Here is a 25,575-nt window from a genome sequence, read left to right as displayed (position 1 = left end):
CCCTCCTCCTGCATCTTGCTCCTAACATGCAGCCATGGTCGGCTCATCATTCCCAGAACACGAAGGGAATGAACAAATCTGCCACGTGACTCCCAGTGTTGAAAGAAAAGGGCGTTCAACTGATTCCACAAGTGACAGAAAATGTAAACTCGTGTGCTGTTTCCTAACATGTCACTGACCATCCAGGATTCCAATAAATAAAACCAAATGACTACAGTTTGTCACATCAGGGAGAAAATGTTTACCCAAACCAAGTCTCATCTATTTTTTTGTCATTTTAATTTTAATTATTTAGTTTTGGCTGCGCTGGCTCTTCGTTGCTGCGCGTGGGCTTTCTCTCGTTGCGGTGAGCAGGGGCTACTCTTCGTTGCGGTGCACGGGCTTCTCACTGCGGTGGCTTCCCTTGTTGTGGAGCATGGGCCCTAGGCACGTGGGCTTCAGCAGTTGTGGCACACAGGCTCAGTAGTTGTGGCTTGCAGGCTCTAGAGTGCAGGCTCAGTAGTTGTGGCGCACGGGCTTCGTTGCTCCGCGGAACATGGGATCCTCCCAAACCAGGGTTCAAACCTGTGCCCCCTGCATTGGCAGGTGGATTCTTAACCCCTGTGCCACCAGGGAAGCCCTCCTTTTGAAGTGAATTTTCTACAGTGATTTCAAAGACTTGAAAAGATTATAACCTTGAAGTGACAGAGGCATCACAAAAAAAACACTTACAAATTCTACTGCTAAATAAGAATCTACACTCTGGGCTTCCCTGGTGGCGCAGTGGTTGAGAGTCCGCCTGCCGATGCAGGGGACACGGGTTCGTGCCCCGGTCTGGGGAAATCCCACATGCCGCGGAGCGGCTGGGCCCGTGAGCCATGGCCGCTGAGCCTGCGCGTCTGGAGCCTGTGTTCCGCAACGGGAGAGGCCACAACAGTGAGAGGCCCGCGTACCACAAAAAAACAAAACAAAACAAAAAAAGAATCTACACTCTAACAAATCAGCAGCTCACGTCGTGTATCAAAATAACAGTTCCCATTTAATGAGGTTTTTTTATGCGCCAAGACAAGGCCAGGGGCTCTACATAAGTGACTTTCATTCTCACAGTGACACCGTGAGCAAGGCACGTACAGAGAACCTAAAAGGCGTCCAGTCACGAAGAGCATATTGTCAACGCATTCATCAGCTACCAGCTTCCCTGTGCAAAACATCTCTATTAAATAGTGGTTGTTACTAAATTCAGAAATCATCTTGAACGATTTGCGAAACTGCTTTAGGTGAAGATCCTATCCACTGGAAGAGTCTCATAGAAGTAAGTGATGCCTCATGGTGAACAGACTTGTGGTTGCCAAGGGGAAGGGGGTGGGGGAGGGATGGATTGGGAGTTTGGGGTTAGCAAATGCAAACTGTTACATATAGAATGGATAAACAACAAGGTCCTACTGTACAGCACAGGGAACTCTATTCAATATCCTGTGATAAACCATCATGGGAAAGAATATGAAAAAGAAGAATGCATATATATGTATAACTGAGTCACTTTGCTGTACAGCAGAAATTAACTCAACATTGGAAGTCAACTACACTTCAATGAAAAAAATAAATAAATAAGTGATGTCTCAACTGCTCTTGGCATCCGTCTCCTCCTACCATGACAAGTGGGAGGAACTGTCCACAAATTTCTTGAAGAAAACGAAGTCCAATGAAAATGCCTCTTTGCCCAAGTACGGGTGAAGAAGATGAGAAATGGAGAAGCCATAGGACGACTCTTTGGCTAAAAAATAAATGAGAGTGACCAACTCTGGGAATGGAATTCGATTCCAGAGAATGATCCCAAGTCCAGACCATAAGGGATGAGAGCATCCAGCTCCTTCAGACGCTGCTGAAAGATGGAGGAGCCAGATGTGAACCCAACCGAAGACCCAAAGCTGTGTGTGACTGGCAGTCAAGGTCTCACGGGTGAGCTGAGCCTTGTCCCTGCTGTCTCCACGATGAGGGAGGAGAGAGGCGGACACAAGGAGGCCCACTTGGGCCTCTGTCCACCCAGAAGACTCACTGCACTAAGAGATGTCCTAAAGCAGGAGGTGGTCTGCAGAGGGCCAGCCGCTGCTCAACTCTGCTGGTGAGGCCCCAAAGCAGCCACAGACGGGATGTTAACTGAAGGAACATGGCTGTGTTCCAATAAAACTTTATTTATAAAAGCAGGCAGAGGCCGGATTTGGCCCACAGGCTGTGGCTTGCCAACCCCTGCCATGCAAGGGGAGGCTCCTGGCCTGAGGGCTCAGGAATGCACAACTGAAATGGGGCCAAGGAAGCAACCTGCAGAGACGTGGGACTGAGACAGAATTTATGAAATTACCGATGGGGATGCAGGGGAAGAGGGGCTATCGCAGGAAGGCTGCTGTTTCACCCTGTATTGGCAAATGGAGTGGCAGAAGGGCAGGATCACGAGGACAGTTTCCATGACGTTTGACTTCTAATTCAAGCAGATGCGTTTTCAAATCAGAAATCAGGAAAAAAATTATAAAAGTAGAAATAAATATTTGGATTAAATATCTGAAGATGCGCCAGTGATCTTTTTTTTTCCCTCTATCAAATGTGGTTTTTATTCAACTGACAGGCACTTTTCTATAGCTGCACTTGTGGAACTTCACATGGCAAAAACAGGAGTTTTTCTCTGTAGACTTTTTTTTACCTTATTAAAAATGAGACTGGTCCTAAAAATATAGGTAGAAATAAATTTAAATTCACAAAAAACTGCATTCATGAGTCTGAAGATGAGGATGGGCCTGAGGCTGTTCTGAACCTTGACCCTTGACAGGAGATTCCAGGTGCCTAGATGGCATAGACCCAGGCTTAGTTTTCCGAGGTTGGCCTCGGGCCTGGGTAAGACAAGTGGCAAAGGTGCTGGAGCCAGCTAACTCACCCTTCAGAGGGAAGGAGGCTGGGCTGGGTGTTGCCACTTTCAAGGAATCCGTTTCCCGCTTTATCACATCCTCAGGAACTAAGCTCCCCTTGGTTCCTTCCACAAAGATACCAGTCAAATAGCGTGACACCCAGGATCGGCACCTGCAGCAGTCCTAACCCAGGGAGACCGCCCGAAGCATCTGGGACGAGCGAAGCCGCTTCGTGTGAGAGAAGAGTTGACGCTCGCTGAGTTTTCCTTTCTGGCGCTCCAGCTCTGGGATGCTAGAAGCTGTGATATCAACCTCTCCATCACTTCGACCCCTGAGGCCACGGACGGCAGCTGCAGTCTCCTCCTCCTTTTCCTCCTCTTCCACGCCACTGGTCTCCTCCATGATCCGAGGAAGGCCACGCCTCCGCCCCAGGCCTTCCTCTGGCCCCGGAGCTCTACCTCAGGTCGCCCGGTTCGCTTGGTCAGAGCAGTTTTCAGTCTCCGGAGCGGCCTTCAACAATCCACGTGTTTTTCCTGTAGCGGGACATACTGGCCAGACTCTTGTCAATCTCACCGATGCCGAGGGTGGAGCCACTGCACTCGTGCACAAGGAAGGCCAGGACAGCAGCCTTCTCTTGGGGTGGCTAGGCCTGAAAAGGCTGGGTGTGCAGGCTGTCACCGAGGGCCGTCTCCTCTCCATACGCCATGAGGGGCCGCGTAGGAGCTCAGACCCACTGTCTCTCGTCAGCGGGATCTCGGACACCTTCTCCCCCAAGATCTTTAAGGACTGACAGGAACCTTAACAACCTATCTCAAATTTCAAACCTACAGGTTTGAATCTCAAACCTACATTCAAGCATCTCGTTTCTATATCACAGTTCAACACTTTACTCAAATGCCTGTACCTGAACTCATTCTTATTTTCTGTGTGTGTGTGTGTGTGTGTGTGTGTGTGTGTGTGTGTATGTGTTTCTGAAGGATAGCGAATGTTATTTTATGTATAAAAGAGAAACAAAATGTACCTCATAATAGGTACATAACCAGAACCCTGGAGGATATGGCTAGGAAATAAAAATTTTTCTGGACTTGAGAAAGATGACCCAGGGTCCAGGGCGGCCCGGTCACCGAGCCCACCCCCCTCCCCGTGTACTTGAGGGACCCAGTTCCGACAGGTCGAGTCAGATTCTGCAAGATGTGAGCCATGAAGAAACTGCTTGGTTCATAGCCTTGGGGATTTTAGAACTGCAGACAGTGGGCTGTAGGCCTCTATTTATAAATCCCCAAAGACCTTTCCTTCCTAAGTGACTGAAATCCAGACCCCTCCCTGGCTCTTTAGGCCAGGTGTGCCGGCCTCTGGCCCCTGAAAAGGCTCTGCCCCAGCCCGGCCCGGGTGCTGCCCCCCAGCTCTGGTCACTCCCTCCAGGGGGGTCTCCCTGACTTCCTGGCCTCTCTCTCTCCCACTGTCAGATTTTCTTTGCTTGAGAATCACGATCATTACTCACAATTATCTCATTTGCCAGTTTCCCCATGACCCTCTCCCCGACTAGGAGTCAGGAGCCCCGGGAAAGCAGCTTCTGCAGAAGAGCTGCCACCCAGTGCTCACACTGCAGGTGGCACCTGGCTGGTGTTCAATCAACATCCAAGGAATTCAGGAGGAACTCCCTGGCGGTCCAGTGGTTAGGACTTCGCACTTTCACTGCTGAGGGCCCGGGTTCGATCCCTGGTTGGAGAACTAAGATCCCACAAGCTGCACCGCACAGCCAAAAAGAAAAAAAGCAAAACAAAACAAACAAACAACAAAAAAAACCCAGGAATTACAGGGAATGACTCTGGGTGGGCGATTGAGACCAGGCTGGCCCGGTGCCGGGTAACTTCCACACCCTTCTCCCAATCCCCGCGGCACCCTGACAACATCATGCACCCTTGTTCACCAGCAGGGGCACTGAGGCATCTCATGGTTTCCCCCAAGGCCAGAGAACCATGACAATATCACAGTTTAAAGGAACAGCCTAAGTCAAACAGTGAAGTAGTCCACCCCCACCTCCACCAGCCCCCCATCCCATGCCCCCCACCAACCTGCTGCCTCTGTCCCTGAAGCAGGAAGCAGGGTGATTAAATGCACAAAATCCTTCTGGTGCTTCTATGTCCAGAACAAACTCGACTGAGCAGCGACTCATTGACTGAACCCTAATCCAAGCCACAGCGATGAGTGAGCAGCTAGAATGAGAACATTATTTGTACGCTGACGATCTTACAAAGAAATTCTTCTCGCTAAAAACTTGGAGATGTATCTATTTGCTGTAACTGCAGATTACTCAAGACCGAACGCATTGTAAATCATCCCATGTTCTGAGAAATTCTGGAACTGTCGGCTGATTTTTCCAGGAACAGAGGGTGAGAGCTGCCAAGCCCGCCTGCTGGACTCTCGCAGGAGCGCAACAGTGCCTGCAAAGGCCGCGGCACGGCACGATGGAGCCCTTCCTCCCGGGGTGACAGGCTCCGCTGGCAGGGCCCACCGTGTGTCCGCGGCCTCCTGGCTCCTGGGAAGAGCCTTGGGCAACTGGGACGGCGACTACAAACACCTAACACGTCCGCGAAGCCAGGCACTGGCTACAGCTGGCACTCCTGCCATCCCTGCCCGGACCAGGGGAAATCTGAGATGCCAGTGGGTTGAGCTAAGAGGGCTTTGGGGTGGAACCTTCCCTACGTCCTATCTGGCCCTTACGGTTCACTCTGTGACCAGCAAAGAGGACGTTGCTCGGCTAACTTGCAGACACACTTCCCCGGGGAAGGTTTTCCCTGCAGTTCACTGATCCCATTTCCCTGGGAGCGCTGGTGCCAAGTGTGAGGCTGGCAGGCTGAGGTGACAGCCAGCCAAAGCTAAACGGTCAAGTGAGAGCTGAACCCATGACCCACAGCGGCATCACGGAGTTTCGACCGACAGGGCGAGGCAACCACGGCCTCTTTAAGACCCAGGGAATGATCACACAGGAGGCAGAGGGCAGGACCCGGAGAACGCTCACCCACTGAACAGGCTAGGGGTCCCCAGCAAACTTCATGGCTCTGCGAAGGTTTCAGCCCCCTTGTCTCGCTTGAAACTGACTGTGGCTTTGTCTCAAATCCAGAAATCACAGTGAATGCTACTCCTAATCTCCAGTCTTTCTTCCAAGACCTCTTGCTCTCTGACACCAAAAAAATTAAAAAGATACCTCTCTGCAGCCCCTATGCTATGGGCAAATTATCATCACTGCAGCTAAGCAGACTTCACAGACGAAGGGAGAGAAAAGCAAGCTCAGAGGAGTGCAAATATCACATCAAGGGACTTCAAAACGTACGACTCCTGCTGGAAAAACAGGCCGAGAGAGAGGTGGCACAAGTGCTTCACAGGCTGCAGGGCTGAGAAGGAGAAACCAAGATTCACTTGTCAAATCCAAAGACCTAAGGATCAAACGTATCTGTCTACACCATAAAGCGAAAGTTCAAACGAAAACCTGCCACAGGAGATAAAGGACACTTACAGATGAAACTCGTCCAACAGCCCATGCAGAAGGGCTGGAGGTGAACCTGCGGTCCCACAAAGCCTGCCTGATGCTATCGGGGTGGGAAGGGCTCCACCTGTGACAGGCAGGTCACTGCTGGGCCGAGGATCTTCTCCTTCCTACTTCCTCGTCCCAGAAGCTCATGCCTCTGCTTGAAATCCCAACATTCGCCACCCTTCCCACTCACCATCTGGAGTTTCAGGGCCCTGCAGGAGACAACACAGGGCCCGCTTCATTGCAGGGAAGTGTGCACTACAATGCAAGTCTTGTAGAAAAGGATGCTGCGGTCACAGTGATGATGAGCTCTTCCAAGCAAAGCAAGGAAGGCCACGTGAAAGTGCCTGGTCTTTGCGCTGAAGGGCGCGTCCACAGCCCCACTCAGCACTTCCTCCTTGACCTGCTAGTGATGGGTGGTCAGGTTACAAGCTACATTTGTGCCCCGGCCCTGGGCCAGGCCACTGCCAGAATCCGCTGCCACACTCACTCATACCTGGTAGTATGGATGGTGCAGAAAGGAGTCTGGGCCGCCCGCTAAAGCCATCGGTTCCTTCCTGCCGTCTTCAAATCGCGTGGACTGGGCCGCGGCACCTGGAACGAAGACAGACCGTGAGAAGCCCGGCCAGAGGGAAAGCCCGCCGCTCACCGGCGGCTCAGGGGCAACGCGCCTGCACAGGTGACGCCGGACGCCACTCAGATCTTGGGGGCGCCAGGGGGCTGGCACCAACTCCAGAAGCTCGAGCAGCCACCTGTGGTCACAGGGCCCGTGGGGCAGAGGCACTCAGAGGGGTGAGGGGGCGGCCATCCACAGTTATTAACATCCTGAAGCCTTTCTGAGACTTTGGGCAACACAGACCGCCTGAGTCCAAAGAAGCACTGTGGGGTGGTGGGGCGTTGCCGGCGTCCTCTGAGCACCACCCGTGTAAATGCTGCCTCCACCAGCCACAGCCTAGAAGGAACCACTGTCAGTGGACGTCGCACCGCCACCTACAGAGTCCAGGCGCTCCCTGCAGGCGCCATGCTGGGAACAACACTCATGGGCGGGGCCTCTGGAATGGACCTTAAGACCCGCCCCCGACTCCCGGGAGGGCTGGAGCGACATCAGCTCCGTGAAGACGCACACTCGGCTCCTGCAAGGAGCCCCCGACAGGCAGGGAAGGGAGGTCCTGTCTTCCTCCTCAATCTCCTGGGGTACAACCACACACCTGATCTGTACGAGACCGTCAGTGAGAGTTTCGGAGCCGACCCCAACAAACGCCACCTCCCGCAAAATGCAGAGGACTGACACTCACAGACAAGACCACCTATGATGTGACCTTCTCCAAGAGAAGAGCCCCCTTGTCTGCTACACACACACACACACACACACACACACACACACACACACACACACACACACACACCATTCCTCTCTCTCAGAAATCACCGGAATTAAGAACATTTTCAGGAACGGTGGCAACAGCCATTAACATTCTCTGTCATAATCCACCCCAGAGGCATCCTGGACCCTCGGCCCTGAACAATTCATGACTCCTGACCATGCAAGGCTTTCTCCAGCCTCTGCACCCATAGGCTTTGTTCTCAACTCCATCAGCAGCTAAGTCCTGCTACCCTGTAGGAATGAGCTCAGGGATCACCTCCTCCAAGAAGCCCCCCTGAATTGCCCCTCACCAATCACCACCACCCACGATAGCTCAGTCAGTGTCCACTCTGGGCTCACACCCGTCCTTCCACCTGCCACACTGAGCTGCAGATGCCCCTTCTTGGTCTCACTCCCCACAGATGAACCCTGTGCTCCCTGGTAACAGAACTCTCTCCGTGGCAGCCCCCAGCCTCACTCTCAGGAAGCACCGGCGGAGAGACACTGCCTGGCTCTTCAGGGCCTGTGTCCATGCAGGCAGGGTTCACAAAGGGGGCTCAGGGGGCCCTCAGCATCACCCTGTCAGAGGGGAGAAAACCAGACAGCAACAAGGGCCACCTGCCACATCCAGGGCTACCTGGAGGGACACCCTCCGCCCCTACGGGGACAGGTGGGCGTCCAGTGTCCCCTCCAAGGGGACAGCTCACCCCTGAGGCTGCGTTTCAGTGAACAGTAACCAGAGCCTCGATGATGCGTGAACCGGGAAACAGAGCTGAGAAGGTGTTTCCCAATCTTACCCTCCGGGGCCTGTAAAGGCTTATTTCCCTGAAGTAGCTTTACTATGAGAAAAATAAGAGAAATTGAGAAAACGGTTCACTTCTCTCAATGAAAGGATAGAAAACCCAGGAAAAATGGGACTGAAAGAAACACTACAGACAAGGACCTGCTCAGGACAAGATGAACCGATGCTTGTTCCAGCTGAACCAACACTGCAGGGAACTAAATCCACGGGAGAGAAATTCCAGAAGCACCACAAACAGCCCACAGAGAGGATGAGCTAAAGCACAATGGCACAATGTGACATGCAGGACGCAGAGGACAGACCGGGAAAGACCAGAAATCGTCACGGGACAGGGCTCCTCACATGTCAGATTTCTCCCTCAACTCACATCACAGGCTCAGTTTTCTAGAACTCAGAAATAAAAGACTCACAGAAGCTTCTCAGAGGAAAACTGAAAGACTTAGGTAGGGCATAAAATTGGGGATACTAATTCCACCAAACATGACTGCAAAAATAATCAAGGTCAGATCCAGTTATGGGCTGAACTGTGTCCCCTTCACCCCGCCCCAAACTCATATGTTGAAGCCCTAACCTCCAGGACCTCAGAATGTGGCCATATTTGAAGGTAGGGTCTTCAAAGCAGTAATCAAGGCAAAATGAGACATTACCATGGGTCCTGATCGAACGTAAGAGATGAGGACACAGACACACACAGAGGGACGACCACGTGAGGACCCGGGGAGAAGACGGCCATCCACACGCCCAGGAGAGAGGCCTCAGGAGGGACCAGCCCTGCCCACACCTTGACCTCAGACTTCTGGCCTCCAGAGCTATGGGAAAATAAATTTCTGTTGTTTAAGCCACCCAGTCTATGATATTTTATTATGGGGGTCCTAGAAAACTAATACAGATCCCAAATTATTAAAACACTACCAAACTGTCCTCACAGCTAAAAGGAGCAGAAGCATTTACTGTCACCCAGTTATGTCTTCTGCGAGGTCTCTGGGACTCTTTAAGTCACCCGCACAGAAACACAAGGACGGCCCGTGAGAGGCCGCTGGGCTGGAGAGACCTGGCAACGGTAACAAGATGGCGGAGGTGCTTTGTCCCCACGGCAGGACGGGTGAGGCTGGTGGCCTCCCTGCAGCCTCCGCAGGACCGGCAGCCCCCAGGCCTTCAGGCTCCTCTAGCCCTGAGGCCACTCGCCCCCGTGGCAGTTTAGTCTCCTGTGTCCGTCTGTCCACACTCTACCACCCAGCCCTTTAACCAGACACCAGTGGGGGGTTGCTCCGAAGGCATTCTGTAGAAGTGGAAACATCTGCAGACACGGGACTTAAAATGAGTCCCCTCCACGGTGGGGGTGGGCCTCGTGCCACCAGCTGGAGGCCTTAAGAGCAAAGATGGAGGTTTCCTGGAGAAGAAGGAATCTGGCCTCAAGGCTGTAGCAAACTCCTGCCCCACAGATCCCAGACTTGCCGGCCTCACCCTCACTGGAGCCGATTCCTTAAAATAAATCTCCGAATACACACACACATTAACACCCCAACCACTAGCTGTAAGATCCCAGGATCACGCCACGATGCCCCGTAGGCCTCCCCACCGCAAACACACGGCCGCGTGGGTCTGACGACTCTATGGGCCACTGACCGGCACCCGCCACGTCCTCGCCACCCCCCAGCCCTTTCAACAAGCACGCCTCCTGCCTTCCACCCTCACTGCGGCCGCGCTTTCCTGGGGGTGCTGTTTTTCTCCCCTTCACCTCACTCCCAATGGCCTGGGGTAGGGGTCAGTGTGCTCCAGGCCCCTCCTTTCTGCACAGAGGACAGCCCCCCTGGCCCCTCAGGATCCTCTCTGTGCCCCTCCCATCAGGCTGTCCCACGTCCCCACCTCCCCTGCTGTCACTGCCCTGTCCCCCGCTCACCCGTGCATCCTGCTTGCCCTATCTCGCACACCCTCAGGAACTCCTGGATGTAGGTGACGTATGGAGACGTACTGTTTATTTTCCCCTGGAAGCTGCAAACTTAATGGGGGTTAAGAGTGCCGAAAATATTTAAATGTGCCAGTTTTACCACCTAAATATCACCTTTGAAAGTACTGAGTTGGCCAATAAGTTCGTTCGGGTTTTTCTGCGGCTACGGAAAAACCCGAACGAACTTTTTGGCCGACCCAATATTTGCCAGATGTGGTTGCTTCCCAGCCAGAAAAATACCTATCCCATAAGCCCTGTTGAGCAGGTTCTCTGGGAAAAGAAAACTACAGTTAGACACAGCAAAAGGTTTGGATTAATTGGCCTCTAATAAGATAGATCAAACCCAAAGCTGACATCACATTCAATGATGAGAGATGGAAAGCTTTTCCCTCCAAGATCACAAACAAGGAAGGTGAGGATGATCCTTTCGCCACTTCTACTGAACAAAGGATAGGAAGTTCTGGCCAGAGGAATCAAGCAAGAAAAAGAAATAAACTACATCCACATGGGAAAAGAAGAACTAAAGTTATCTCTGTTCTCATGACATGATCTTATCTGTAGAAAACCCTAAAATTTACAAACACACACACACACACACCCCCTAGAGCTTAATAAATAAATTCATCAAATCTACAGGATACAAAAGTCAACATGCAAAAATCAGGTGTGTTTCCAAATACTAACAATGAAAAATCTGAAAAGGAAATTAAGAAAACAACTCCATTCAAAATAGCATCAAAAATAATAATTAAGAATAAATTTAACCAAGGCAGCAAAAGACTTGTGCACCAATTACCAAATGTTGCTATAAGAACATAAATAAGCTATAAGGCAAATATTATGTATTCATGGGTTGAAATATTTAATATTGTTAAGATGATTAATACTATCCAAAGCATTTTATAGATTCCATGTAATCCCTATCAAAGACCCACTGGCATTTTTTGCAGAAATCGATATAATGTTTCTAAAATTCATAAGGATTCTCATGGGACCCGAAATAGCCAAAAACATCTTGAAAAAGAAAAGCAAAGTTGGAGGACTCACATTTCTTGATTTCAGAACTTACTACAAGACTATGGTAATCAAGACAGTGTGATACTGGCATAAGGACAGACATAGACTAATGGAACAGAACAGAGAGCCCAGAAATAAACCCTCACACATGGTGGACTGATTTTTAACAAAGGTCCCGAGACCATTCACTGGGCAACAGGACAGTCTTTTCGACAAGTGGTTCTGGGAAACTGGATATTCACATGCAAAAGAATAAAGCTGGACTCTTACTTTACCCTACAAACAAAAATTAACTGAAAATGGATTAAAGACCTAAATGTAGAGTTAAAACATACGGAAAATTTTTCATGATACTGGATTTGACAATGATTTCGAGGATACGACACCAAAAACACAGGCAACAAAAGAGAAAAACATATAAACTGAACTTCATCCAACTTAAAAAATGTGTGCATCAAAGGACACTCTGAAGAGAGTGAAAAGACCCACAGAAAGGGACAAAATAGTTACAAATCATATATCTGATAAGGGCTTAATAGCCAGAATAAATAAAGAACTCCTGCAACTCAACAACAAAAAAGCCAAAAACCAAATTCAGAAATGGGCAAAGGACTTGACACTTCTCCAAAGAAGATACACAGATGATCCACAAGCATGAAAAGACTCTCAATATCACTAGTCATTAGGGAAATGCAGATCGAATCACAATGAGACACCAGGAAAATAATAAGTACGGTGAGGATGCAGAGAAATTGGAACCCTTCTGCATTGCTGGTGAGGATGGAAGGTACAGCCTCTGTAAAAACTGGCATGACAACTCCTCAAAGAATTAAACACAGAATTAACGCAAGTTCCAGCAATTCTATTTCTAGGTATACACCCAAAAGAATCGGAAGCAAGAACTCAAACAAGTACCTGTACACGCATGTTCATAGCAGCACTGTTTACAACAGCCGAAAGGTGGAACTAAACCCAGTGTCCGTTGCCAGATGAATGGATAACCACCATGTACTATAAACAAACAATGGACTATTATTCAGCCTCGAAAAGAAATGGAATTTTGATACACGCCACCACATGGATGGACCTTAAAGACAAACAATGCTAAGTGAAATAGACCAATCACAAAAGGACAAATACTGTATGATCTTACTTGTATGAGGTACCTAGTTTAGAGACAAAAAGTAGAATAAAGGTTACCAGGGTCTGGGAGGTGGGGGGTTTGTTTAATGGGCACAGAATTTCCGTTTGGGATGATGAAGCAGTTCTGGAGATAAATAGCAGTGATGTTTACACAGCTTTATGAACATAATTCCACTGAGCTGCACACTTAAAATGGTTAAAATGGCAAATTTTATGTTTTGTATATTTTATCCCCATGTTTAAAAAAATTATTGATAAATTGGCTATTCAGTGAGCTTCCTTTAATAAAACTGACAACTTTCACTAATTTTTATAACACAACCATGAGAGTAGGCAGAATTTCTTAGGGTGCTAATGCTCAGAGACGTATAAAGAAGTGATTCCAAATATAGCTTTTGTTTATTCAAGCTTTTCCATTTTGATGTATCTTGACCCTTTCTCAGTTCTGTGACTCTGTGTAACCCACTTGTCTAGGAGGTGAAATTGAACCCATCCATCAAGTCCTGCATAAAAATTATCTCATAATTTGTCACCCACACCTGACAAAGACTAAAAGGTCTATCATTATCCTGTTCTCATGGAGACTTTTTAAAAAACCTGTACCCACTATGGACAGAAAACCTCACTTCTTTTTTTTAGTTGAAATATAGCTGATTTACAATCTTGTGTTAATTTCTGCTGTACAGCAAAGTGACACAGTTATATACATATATACATTCTTTTTCATATTTTTTTCCATTAGGGTTTATCACAGGATATGGAATATACTTCCCTGTGCTGTACAGTAGGACCCTGTTGTTTACCTATGTAACAGTTGGCATCTGCTAACCCCAAACTCCCAACCCATTCCCTCTCCCAGCCCCCTCCCCTGTAGCAACCACCAGTCTGTTCTCTATGTCTATGAGTCTGAGGAAACCTTACTTCTAAACGCCCTACAACAGTACAGAGGTAATGATACACTGTGCTACTTTAACGAGGTTAAATCGTTAATCATCCGTGGATTTAACAAAAATGGTGTGCTCCATACAGATACTGAGGAACAGTTTCCAAAGCAGGTCAATATTGCAACTTTCTATCTACGGTGATAAAAGGGATTCTCATTAACACTCATAGAATGACGAAGAAATTGTACCAATCCCTACTGTCTCTTTCATTCCTTTGATTCAAGGGGCTCATCGCTAAGTTCCACTTGCTGTCTTATTTCCATAGGTCCCTTTACTTCTGAAAGTTCAGTCCTCCTGCGCGTGAATTCCAATCTAAATAATGTATGTCCCATTTCAACTGAGTTTTGAACTTGTGATAAAAATTTAAATTATCTTCTTCATAAAGTTTGCCCTGTTCTCCTTATTGGACTGTAGTTCAGAAACACAGTTCAGGCAAAGTCAAAAGTTTGCTGATTCTAGAGTCAACATTTTTCTTAACACTGTCAATATTTACACTTCTGGACCCAGCAGCTGAACTTGAACATGCCTTTGTTCTTTTCATGTTTATGTGGTTTTCTTTTTTTTTCACTTTAAGGGCAATGTGTACTAAATTAAAATGGTACAATTGTCATAAACTTGAAAAGTGCTGCACTCAACAACCCTTTTTCTGAAAAGTACGTGGGGCGTTCCTCCCTGGAACCCTGCAGACTCAGGCTGACGCAGATGACGTGCTTATTCATGCCCTTCACATCACGACCAGCTACAGATGACACTCACGGTGGATTTCAGCCGTTCAGCACCCCGCCTGCCGTGAGGGTGACTCTGATGAGAAGGCTGACTGTGGTGGACGCAGCGGGTGCCCGGGTGGATCCTGCAGCCTCCCCGTGACCCCGGCTCAGCGAGTGCGAAGACTACACGCAGCCTGCCCCAATCCATCCCCTTCTGCTCTGTTCTCCTCGTTAAAGGTGTTTTCGTGACCTACGGACTTGATTTCCAGGAACAACAATGGGTTGTGACCCACAGTGTGAAAACAGGGTCAGGCTGGGGCCTGCGGTCCGCGCCCACCTCCAGGTTTATGGGCTGTCCTCCTGCAGCCTGGAGGCTGCTGCCCACTGGCCTGTCCATCCCCACACTGCCCCCTGCTTTCCAGACACCTGCTCCAGACTGGTCCCTGTGCCTACCTCCATCTCTGACCCACTCTAGAAAAACACGACGCCTCTGCTCAAGGCAACCAGCCATGCCCAGGACCCCCTGAATCCCAGACTGTGTGAATGGGCCCTTTCTGTTTTCAGGTAACCACATATCCAGAATGTGCATTAATACTGCTGAGAAACTCCGCTCCACTTCCTCAGGAAATGTTCTTTGTGCTCCCCAGAGCGTCTGTTTCATTCTTTCTCTTCTCTCCCCACAAACACCGCCCACCTTTTGATGCCTGCCACACCCAGACAGCACGTAGTAGGGCCTCAAGAAGCATCTGCCAACTAATAAGGCTAAACGGTATCACAGTATAATAAACTGTGTAATAAATAATGTATAACATATAACGTATAATAGCATAAAACTAAATAGTACAATTCTTGGTGGACAGGTTAAATAATAAAATTTAGTTTAAAAATTAAATACTGTGGTCATTTCATAATAAACTTAAATAATTACACTGTACAACTTAAACAGTTTTGTATGTCAATTATATCTCAATAAAACTGGAAAAAATTAACAAAAAATTTTTAAAAGAAAAAACAAAAAAATTAAAAGAGAAGTTTCAAATCTTAAAATGAATCCCTGTAGGATTTGTTAAAAAGAAATCTGTGCCTTTCATAAAAGGCAGAGATCCTGCCCCTTACTAGGGAAAATATAACTGCAATGTTCACGATATTTTAAGATAATCACTTGCAGAACTGAAAGCAGAATACTTGTCTTTTCAATCATAATAAGAGGATAAAAATAAACTAGTAATACTTGAAACATCAAAGGGAAAATAGAAAACAGGCAGATGAAGAAGCATTCAAAGCAGAAAAAACTGGTTCAGAAGATGGATGACATATGGAGCAATAAATGTCAACTGTCTAATTCCCTTCTTCTGAAAATAATATTCAAAAATATGCCGATGGGCTTCCCTGGTGGCGCAAGTGGTTGAGAGTCCGCCTGCCGATGCAGGGCACACGGGTTCGTGCCCCGGTCCGGGAAGATCCCACATGCCGCGGAGCGGCTGGGCCCGTGAGCCATGGCCACTGAGCCTGCGCGTCCGGAGCCTGTGCTCCGCAACGGGAGAGGCCACAGCAGGGAGAGGCCTGCGTACCGCAAAAAAAAAAAAAAAAAAAAAAAAAAAAAAAAAAAAAATGCCAATGTAAAACAAAATACCCAAAGCAAAGTGAAATAGAAAAGCTTTAAAAAGAGAGCTAGAAAAGGGAGAGACAGAGACAGAACAGGCCAAGATACAAGAACACACAGTCAAACACAACAATAACAGTGGCGGCAATGATAGAAAACTATCATTAAAACAAAGAAACACTAATCCACACAGATAAAAGTGTAATAAGTAATGAGCAAAAGCAGTATTAGGTCTTCACCCTCCAGATAACAAATCAACACTATAAACGAATCTTCAATTATAAAAGTGGATGCTGTGCTTCCGTAAAAAGTTTACACTAAAAGCAAACCAACCAACCAAAACCCCAAGACCTCCAAGGAGGAAGTGAGAAAAAGCGTTTGTTGTTGGACACTTGTGCTCATCACTGAGGGCAAAGGAAGGAATCAAACTGGGATCAAAAGAATGCACAACACCCTGCAATGATGAGACAGAATTAATGAATAGGCATGAAAAGTGCACACGTGCAAATATTTACAAACACCTGTGAAATGATTTTAAAAAATACTAAGCCACAAAGAGTATCAGTGCCTCTTGCTAACACATAAAGATCTCTGAGCTAAGAAACACCTGTGCTGAGCCCCCTCCCCCCTGTGACATGAAGGCACAGACCCGATTCCACGGGTGCCAGGGTGGACACAGGGACAGCCGGCCACTGTGCCAACCCGCCCTGAGCGACAGCCAAACACAACACAGCTAGAAATTAAAAACATCTGTGTAAAAAGCAACAAGTCAGCCACTTGAAAATTAAAAACAAGCACTGGCCTAAATAGCTGGTCCAAGGAGAAAATTAATACAATAACCGTCTCTGGACAGTTAGGTCAATGAGCACCGTCCCTCGTGGAGAGAGGTAACACAAAGCAAGAGAAATGACAGGAGAACAAGTAAGGCCATGACTCCTGCACCGTCTACAAAGGGAAAAAGAAATTATATAAACAATGTGAATCCAGCCTTGAACCAGAAGGAAGGAAATCTGGTCAAAAACAAACCAGAAAGCAAAACATAACAAAGTTTATGAAAATCCAAGAAAGATAATAAAAGACAAAATTCTTAAAAATACACTTTAAAAACCCACCAATACACAAAATTTTAATTAAGAAAAGGAATATAATGATTTTTTTTCATCATATGGTAATTTTATGGGCATTAGTAAAGAAAGAAATCTGGTAATTTCAATGAAATTATAACTTTCATTAGAAATATATACCAAAATCAGAATAAACTAAAAAATAAATCTTACGATCAAATTGAGTAAAGCCCACCCTCCTGGGCTTCCCTGGTGGTGCAGTGGTTGAGAGTCCGCCTGCCGATGCAGGGGACACAGGTTCGTGTCCCGGTCCGGGAAGATCCCACATGCCGCGGAGCGGCTGGGCCTGTGAGCCATGGCCGCTGAGCCTGCGCGTCCGGAGCCTGTGCTCCGCAACGGGAGAGGCCACAACAGTGAGAGGCCCGCATACCGCAAAAAAAAAAAAAAAAAACCAACCTACCCTCCTTCCACCTATATATTTCCAATATAAAGAAAACCATGTACTTGTTTAGACCAGGCCCTGGGCTAACTGTGTCTATGGATTTGTGTGTGTATGATTCCCACTGTTTACAAGAGGAAATGAGGCAGGATGGTCAAGGTCCCAGGGCTAGTGATGGGAAGGACTGAGGAAGGTAGGAGAGCTCAGTCCAGAAGTCCACTCCCTTAACCAGCACCCAACAGTCCTATGGTTTTCAGATTATGAACAGACAGCACAGGTATCACCCGGGAACTTGTTAAAATACAAATTTCAGCCCAGACCTGGGCCTACTAAATCAGAGACTTTGGGGATGAGGGCTGCAAAGCAACATGTTTTTCAGGACTGTCAGGCGATACGCTCGGGCCGACCCGGCGCCCACCACTGGGCTGCGCAGCAAATCCATTCCGGGAGTTTTTACAACTCCAATTACCTGGGCTGGACCCCAGACCAGTGAATTGGGAGAAGGGGCGTTGTTTTAAGCTCCTCGGGTGTTTCTGATGTTGAGAACCACGGCTCTCATCTTTTCCTTTTACAATTATTATTCCTTTTTTTTATGATGTTGGCAAGGGGAAAAAATGGAAGAAAAGTGCAACAAAGCTTTGAAGAATCACGCCTCTCTTTCTGGGGGCTGGGTTGGGGGGACCCTACAACTACAAAGCTGTTTGAACTGAAAAATACACTCAGCTTTCTAAATGGCCATAACTGAACGCTAAGGGCTAGATTCCCAACTGGAAGCTTGTGCCCCGTCTGTTTTTGCCTTTGAAAAATCTATTATTTTTTCCTATGCAAATATAAAGAATCCCTTTTAGAAGGCCGGTTTTCGCCTTTCTCCATCAGGCATTGGTGGAAGGGCAGGGGGAGGGGTGCAGGTTAAACAGCCATCAGAACTACCTGCAGCAAAGAATGACCCCGTCATTGCAAACTGTGTGTCCTTAGGGACCAGGGTCTAACTCTGACCACGTGTGCGAGCAGGACCTAGGACTGCACATCTCAGCGCTTGGAGAGACTTGTTTGAAATATGCTGTTTGAACTGTATGATCTCACTTACACCTAGACTCTAAAAAACACAACAAGCTAGTGACTATAACAAAACAGAAGCAGACTCACAGATTCAGGGAACAAACTAGTGGTTACCAGTGGGGTCAGGGGGCAAGGTAGGGGTAGGGGATTAAGAGACACAACCTACTGAGTATAAAATAAATAAGCTACTAGGATGCATTGTACCACATGGGGAATAAAGCCAATACAGACCCTCAACCAGGGCACTGGACTTCTGAGACACGTCCCCACCTCTGAAGCAGGGGTGTGCGGGCACGGAGGTTGTGCGTCGGGCACAAGACGGGATTGCTAAGCCCATGCTCAGACGAGGTGGCACCACTGGATGACGTCAGGAGACAAGGGAGGGAGGACAGCCACAGAGGACGGGCAGGCTGCACAGGGCAGAAGACCTGGGGACAGCACTGGACACAGAATCACAGGGACCACACACTGTCCTGCTCACGCCCACGTCTGCAGAGACAAGGAGGACACCCGCCTGCCTTGGGTAAATGTGTGCCCTGGACGAGGTGAAACTCACACGGGCGCAGTGAAACCTAGACCACTCTGACACCTGTGAGCGTGGCCATCCCAGTGTCGCAGATGAGGGCACAGGCTCTGAGATGCTGGGTGACCTGCCCAGGGCCACACAGTGACACAGGACCTCACGGACGGGGAACCACTAAGGGCCTGAGAGTCAGAGCAAAGGACGGATGGGGTGCCCCCCAACATTATGGGATCCTGCCCGTGCACGACCAGGGGACCTTGGAGGAGGGAGGATGGGGCAAGAAGAAAAGCCATTATAATTTAAAATGTGGATTACTCCCTAACTATCTCTGTCTGACTTACTTCACTCAGTATGGCAATCTCTAGGTCCATCCATGTTGCTGCAAATGGCATCATTTCATTCTTTTTAATGGCTGAGTAATACTCCATCGTATACTATATATATATATATATATATATATATATATATATATATATATATATATGTACCACATCTTTATCCATTCCTCTGTTGATGGACACTTAGGTTGCTTCCACGTCCTGGCTATTGTAAATAGTGCTGCAATGAACACTGGGGTGCATGTATCCTTTTGGACCATGTTTTTCTCCAGATAGTTTGGGAATGACATGTACCCACTGCTATATTTAAAATGGATAACCAACAAGGACCTACTGTATAGCACAGGGAGCTCTGCTCAGTATTATGTAACAACCTAAATGGGAAAATAATCTGAAAAAGAATAGATACGTGTGTGTATAAGTGAATCACTTTGCTGTACACCTGAAACTACCACAACATTGTTAATCAACTATACTCCAATATAAAATAAAAAGTTTAAAAATTTTTTTTTCATTTTTAAAAATGTAGATAACTTACATACAGATCTAAAATTGGGGTCCTTTGAAAAGAACTTATCTTCTCTTATATATATACATATTTTTTTAATTCATTAAAGTTTTGTTTTCACTATTGACATCATCACTTATAATCCCTGATTCTTGAGGTTCATGAATCACTATAAATTACTGACTGCCTCTGGGTAACTTCCAAGGGACAGATCTTTGCATATTAAAATTATAAAACAAGAAACAGAAATTAAGAGACTAAATCAATTAAGTCAAAAAGGGGAAGGACTTCCCCGGCAGTCCAGTGGTTAGGACTCAGCGCTTTTCACTGCCGTGGCCCCAGGTTCAATCCCTGGTCGGCGAACTAAGATCCTACAAGCCTCGCAGCGTAGCCAAAAAAAAAAAAAGAGGGGGGACGAGCAAGATGCCACCCACATTGCCAGCCACACCACCCACCGTCCCAGAAGCACAATCTTCACGTGGGAATAAGTGACGTTAACACCAGTGGGAAACAGAACACTCAGATGTGTCCTTGCTGCCTACAAATCTGATTGCGTAATTCTTGAGAAAGTGGTTCAAACTTCATCGGAAAAACCCAGGATGCTCTATAAAACAGCCCTTGGTTTTAAATACTTTACAAAATATATATACTCCAAAATCCTTCCAATCAACACCTAAGAGGAAAGCACTGTCACTACAATAAAACACAGACCACTGACTAGAGACTTCTTTTCTCCTAAAGAAAACTTGAAAAAAAGCCCCAAGAGGTTATATCTAAATCACACTTCCCAGATTCTGGACTGAGGTCTCTCGTTAAATTACAAAATACTGAAGACGGTGGCATCAGATCTTCTTAATTTCATTCTTTCAGTGAATCTCATAAAAGGCCTGAGCTTCCCTCTCTTCCCGGCCAGCCCCGAGCCCAGTGCTGGAGCTGGGAGAGCATCAGGTGCCTTGAGGACGGACGTGGGCACCTGCACCCACACGCCCAATGGGAGCAAACGAGCGGCTGCACCGTAAAGCTGACCATGATGGCAAAATGCTGGAAACAACCTCGCAGCCTAAAAACACCAAGCTGCTTGGATTACAAATACTGATGTGGCAACAAAAAACAAGGTGCAGTAAAATGCTCTGCTCTTAAAAGCTTTTGCACAGCAAAGGAAACTATAAATGAAACGAAAAGACAGCCTACGGACTGGGAGAAAACATCTGTCAAAGATGAGACTTACAAGGGATTAATCTCCAAAATATACAAACAAGTCATACAGCTCAATACAAAAAAAAAAACAACCCAATCAAAAAATGGGCGGAAGATCTAAAGAGACATTTTTCCAAAGAAGACATACAGATGGCCAAAGGCTCATGAAAAGATGTTCAACATCACTCATTATTAGAGAAATGCAAATCAAAGCTACAATGAGGTATCACCTCATGCAGGTCAGAATGGCCATTATCAAAAAATCTACAAATGATAAATTCTGGAGAGGGTGTGGAGAAAAGGGAACCCTCCTACACTGTTGGTGGGAATGTGAACTGATACAGCCACTATGGAGAACAGAATGGAGGTTCCTCAAAAAACTAAAAATAGAGCTACCATGATCCAGCAATACTACTTCTGGGCATTTATCTGGTGAAAACCATACTTCGGAAAGATACGTGCACCCCAATGTTCACTGCAGCACTATGCACAACAGCCGAAACATGGAAGCAACCTAAATGTCCATCGACAGATGAAAGGATAAACAAGATGTGGTACATATAAATAATGGAATATTAGCCATTGAAAAGAATGAAATAATGCCCTTTGCAGCAACATGGATGGATCTAGAGATTGTCATACTGAGTAAAGTGAGTCAGACAGAGAAAGACAAACATCATATGATATTGCTTATATGTGGAATATGAAAAAAGGTACAAATGAACTTATTTACAAAACAGGAAGAGACTCACAGACGTAGAAAACAAACTTACGGTTACCAATGGGGAAGAGAGGCGGGGAGGGATAAATTAGGAGTTTGGGATTAACAGATACATACTACTATATATAAAAGATAAACAACAAGGACTTACTGTATAGCACAGGGAACTATATTCAATATCTTATAATTAACTATAATGAAAAAGAATCTGAAAAAGAATATATATATATATAACTGAATTACTCTGCTATACACCTGAAACTAACAAAAGATTGTAAATCAACTATACTGCAATTAAAAATAAACAAACAAATAAACAAGATGGTTCCCTAGGCAGGTGCCCCAAGGTATCGGGGGCGACGCGGAGCAGAGAAGAGAAAACAGAGGGTCAGCACTCCTGCCACTGGGGTAGCAGACACCTCTCAGGAGAGTACTGACAGCCAGCAGCAGGGCAGCCCTTGGGGGCAGGGGCTTACTTTCCCCCGCAAGACCCTTTGGACCCGTAAAATGTTGCACTAAGTCCCTGAATCACCTACCCCCAAAAAAAGTGAGCTCGATAGCTGTATTTTAATTCTTAGAAGAACTGATGCAGCCCGAGCTTCTGAAACTTTGCCATGATTGTTAGTGAATCCAGCAAAGTATATCATTTTTTCTTTTTTCTGACTGTCATAGCATCAGATTCATATAAACTATGGGTCAGAAGAGCAAGCCTTGCTTCTCAGAAAGGAGCAGAGTTCAGGATCTGAAGTGCATTGCAGAGAGGGGCCTGGAATCCGGTCACAGCACACAAGGCCACCCCGAGTGACACTGGGGACAACAGCTGTAACGCTGCCAACTGGCAGCGTGTCCTGTGTTGGGATGTTTCCGCCAGTTCTGACCAGCATAGACGCTGGACTTACTCTTAGATTTCACGGCCCTTTCAATACATCAATCTAACCCTAACCCCCAAGCCCTGCCTTGTCCACCACCTTGACAATTTGGGGGCAAACAAATAATCTTATTTTTAAGTCTTTTAATTCAGTGTTTCATCAATTCACACTTAGCAAAAAGCCCTGACATGTGAAGCCCTTCTAAGCTCTTGCCGGGAGATGTCGTCTTGGCCTAGAAATGTCTCGGGGGAGCTCTCAGTCACAGCTCAGCCTGGAGACCCTAAGTGATCCTCCCGTGGAATATCTATTTCTGAGCTGTATTCCCCCCTTCCAGAGTCCCCCACACGCCGATCCACCAAACCCAGGATTCACACATCCTAAGTCACTCTCCAGGGTGGAGTTATGAGGTGTCCACTCTCGTTCCCATGGGAGATGACACGGGTTCATCTAACAGTGACCATCAGGCCACGGGGGCTGGAAAAGAGGAGATGCTCCAGGAGGCCACTGTGCATCCCTCCCCTGGGACCAGGGCTGGAGCTTCAGGTAATCTTCCGCCCACAGCGCCTGTGATGAACACACAGTCAGGGCTGCAAACCTGCTCACGTTATTCTTGGCCAGCAGCACAAGGTGAAAGGTGACCAGGCTACACGACCACACAGCTGAACAGTGACCGCCATCGAGGTTAACCTAATGTCACGCTGCTAGGAGACCCTCTAATTCCAGGGCTCCGACTGCCTAAGGCTGGATTTGGTAACAGCAGCCTTGGAATTTTAAGCTTCTGGAAGATGTGCTCCTTTTTGTTGCCTTAAGGGCCCCGGGGCAGGGGATAAGATTGGGTTTATTATATCTAGTTTAGTTACAGGAAGTGTCCATAGCTTCAAAATAACCCAAATAAAGTCACTTTAAATACATCAGTTTTAATTAAAAAATAAAGTCTTCAGGGGCTTTCCTGGTGGCACAGTGGTTAAGAATCCGCCTGCCAATGCAGGGGACACAGGTTCGAGCCCTGGTCCGGGAAGATCCCACATGACGCGGAGCAACTAAGCCCACGAGCCACAACCACTGAAGCCCACATGCCTAGAGCCCATGATCCGCAACAAGAGAAGCCACCAAAATGAGAAGCCCGCGCACCGCAATGAAGAGTAGCCCCCGCTCGCCGCAACTAGAGAGCCCGTGTGCAGCAATGAAGACCCAACGCAGCCAAAAATAAACAAATAAATAAATAAATAAATAAATTTATTTTTTAAATCTCAAAAATAAGAAGAAACTTCCTGCCAATCACAGGTGCTTCTGTGGGCTCTCCAGCCCGACACCATCCTACACGAGTCGCATTTTCCGAGTGATTGCCACTGCACCCTGCCAACCACTCCCAGCTTCTAGCTCCGCAGGGACGTGGCTTAAGTGTCCTCTCCCCGCCCTGCCCTCTGGGGAGCACCTGCCGCAGCTCCCACGGCCCAGAACCGTCCCCATACGGGTCCCGACTCGCCAACAGCTGAGTGACGCCCCAGTACACCTGCCCCTCCTGCAGGGTCCCACCCTGGTTGATGAGTCATTAAGTGCCCCCCTCCCCCTCCTCCACTCAACGTACCTCTGCAGAGTCTGGCCCCTCCCTCCTCCGCCGCGCTGGCCATTCTCAGTACCCCGGGATCACCCCGCAGGACCCTGATTCTTAACTCTGGTCTCACACTAGAATCCCGGGAGACCTTTCCAAATCCTGCTCCAAGCCCCACACCCCAGTCCCTGTAACTTGCCTGCAGCCAGACCTGGGCACAGGTACTTTACTTAAAGAACTGTCCAGGTGACCCGTGAGGTGTGATCAGAGTGAAAGGTGGTGGATTCGGCTGCAAACTCCCCACAGCCCGGAGCTCCCCGGGTACCTGCCCTCGAGCTGCATCGGAGCGTTCTTAATCCAACGACCTTAACTGGGAACACAGGTACTTTTTTATTCCAATACAGCTGGAAACAACCTAAATGCCTGGCTCTAGGGACACGTGCGCAGGTCAGTATGTGTGCGTGTAAGTACACGGACCCCACATGTGTGCGCACATGCCATCGGGGTACCCGAGGGAGTTGATGGACACAGGGTGGTGGCCACGAACAGGATGTTGCTTGGAATTTTCTACTCTGTGGGAAAATCCCTAACCCCCAGGGTTATCCTTTCTATCCTGCAAGCCAGTTCTTCTCCTTGCTCTCCCAAATCCACCTGCCAGGCCTCTGCCCGGGCCAGGGAAACAGGTCAGCCCCCGGTCCCACCCACATCACCGACCCCCTGCCTCCTGGGACCCAGGAGGCCACGTCCACTGCTGCCCTCCGCCCCCACCGGCCCCCCGCCCCCAGTCTCCTTAGCGGGTGACTTCCCAACTCCAAGTCCTCTAAGTAGCGGGGGTCCCAGCACCCACGGCTCAGACCTCCTCCCTCCCTCCCTCCCTGGGCTCACCCATCTTCACCACCATAAATCCACGGGAAGCCACGGGCGCTCTCGCCAGGCCTTCACTGCCAACTCGCCCTGAATGCTATGGCCACTCACACAGCTGCCCTGCCCCCGCCCCTCAGCTGTGCCCCGGCCTCTCAAACCCAAGTGTCCAAAGTCAAAGTCCCGGCCCTCCTGCAGTCACCACTTCTGCATCCCAGCAGAAACGCCTCCGTCTGCTTGCTCGGCCAGACTGGGATGCCACCCTGGTTCCACCTTCTTCCACAAACCCCTGCAACGGATCCAGACTCCACCCACTTCCCCCAACTGCGTCGGGTCCAAGCACACCACCCTGCTGCCGGGTTTCTCGGCACGCTTCCAGGGGCCCGCGTCCCTCTCCGAGTTAGAGTAACGTCCTCAAATTAGGCTCTGCATCCCCACCAGCCTCTGCTGGGATGACGTGGGAGGGGACGAGGGGAAGACACGGAGGAAGGGGAGAAGCTCTGACCCGA

The 25,575-nt window shown here is 48.1% G+C and overlaps 1 protein-coding gene across 6 annotated transcripts in view; it reads right to left on the bottom strand.

The window, feature by feature from the left end:
- Nucleotides 1-25,575, bottom strand: part of GRB10 (growth factor receptor bound protein 10) — a 202,741-nt gene that overhangs the window by 130,684 nt on the left and 46,482 nt on the right. For 5 of the 6 annotated variants that reach the window (XM_033402270.2, XM_033402271.2, XM_049715147.1 and 2 more), the window contains one exon: nucleotides 6,905-7,002. In XM_033402270.2, coding sequence (XP_033258161.2) covers nucleotides 6,905-6,955 — 51 coding nt within the window. In that variant the 5' untranslated portion in view covers nucleotides 6,956-7,002. Of the gene's footprint in view, nucleotides 1-6,601; nucleotides 6,835-6,904; nucleotides 7,003-25,575 lie in introns of those variants that run through there. The other variant, XM_033402273.2, reaches the window with a different exon arrangement.

Source organism: Orcinus orca, chromosome 9, assembly GCF_937001465.1.
Source record: "Orcinus orca chromosome 9, mOrcOrc1.1, whole genome shotgun sequence".
In the NCBI taxonomy this organism is placed as follows: Eukaryota; Metazoa; Chordata; class Mammalia; order Artiodactyla; family Delphinidae; genus Orcinus; species Orcinus orca.
The sequence above is the reverse complement of the archived record's forward strand: the minus strand, read 5'-3'. Positions and strand labels throughout refer to the sequence as shown.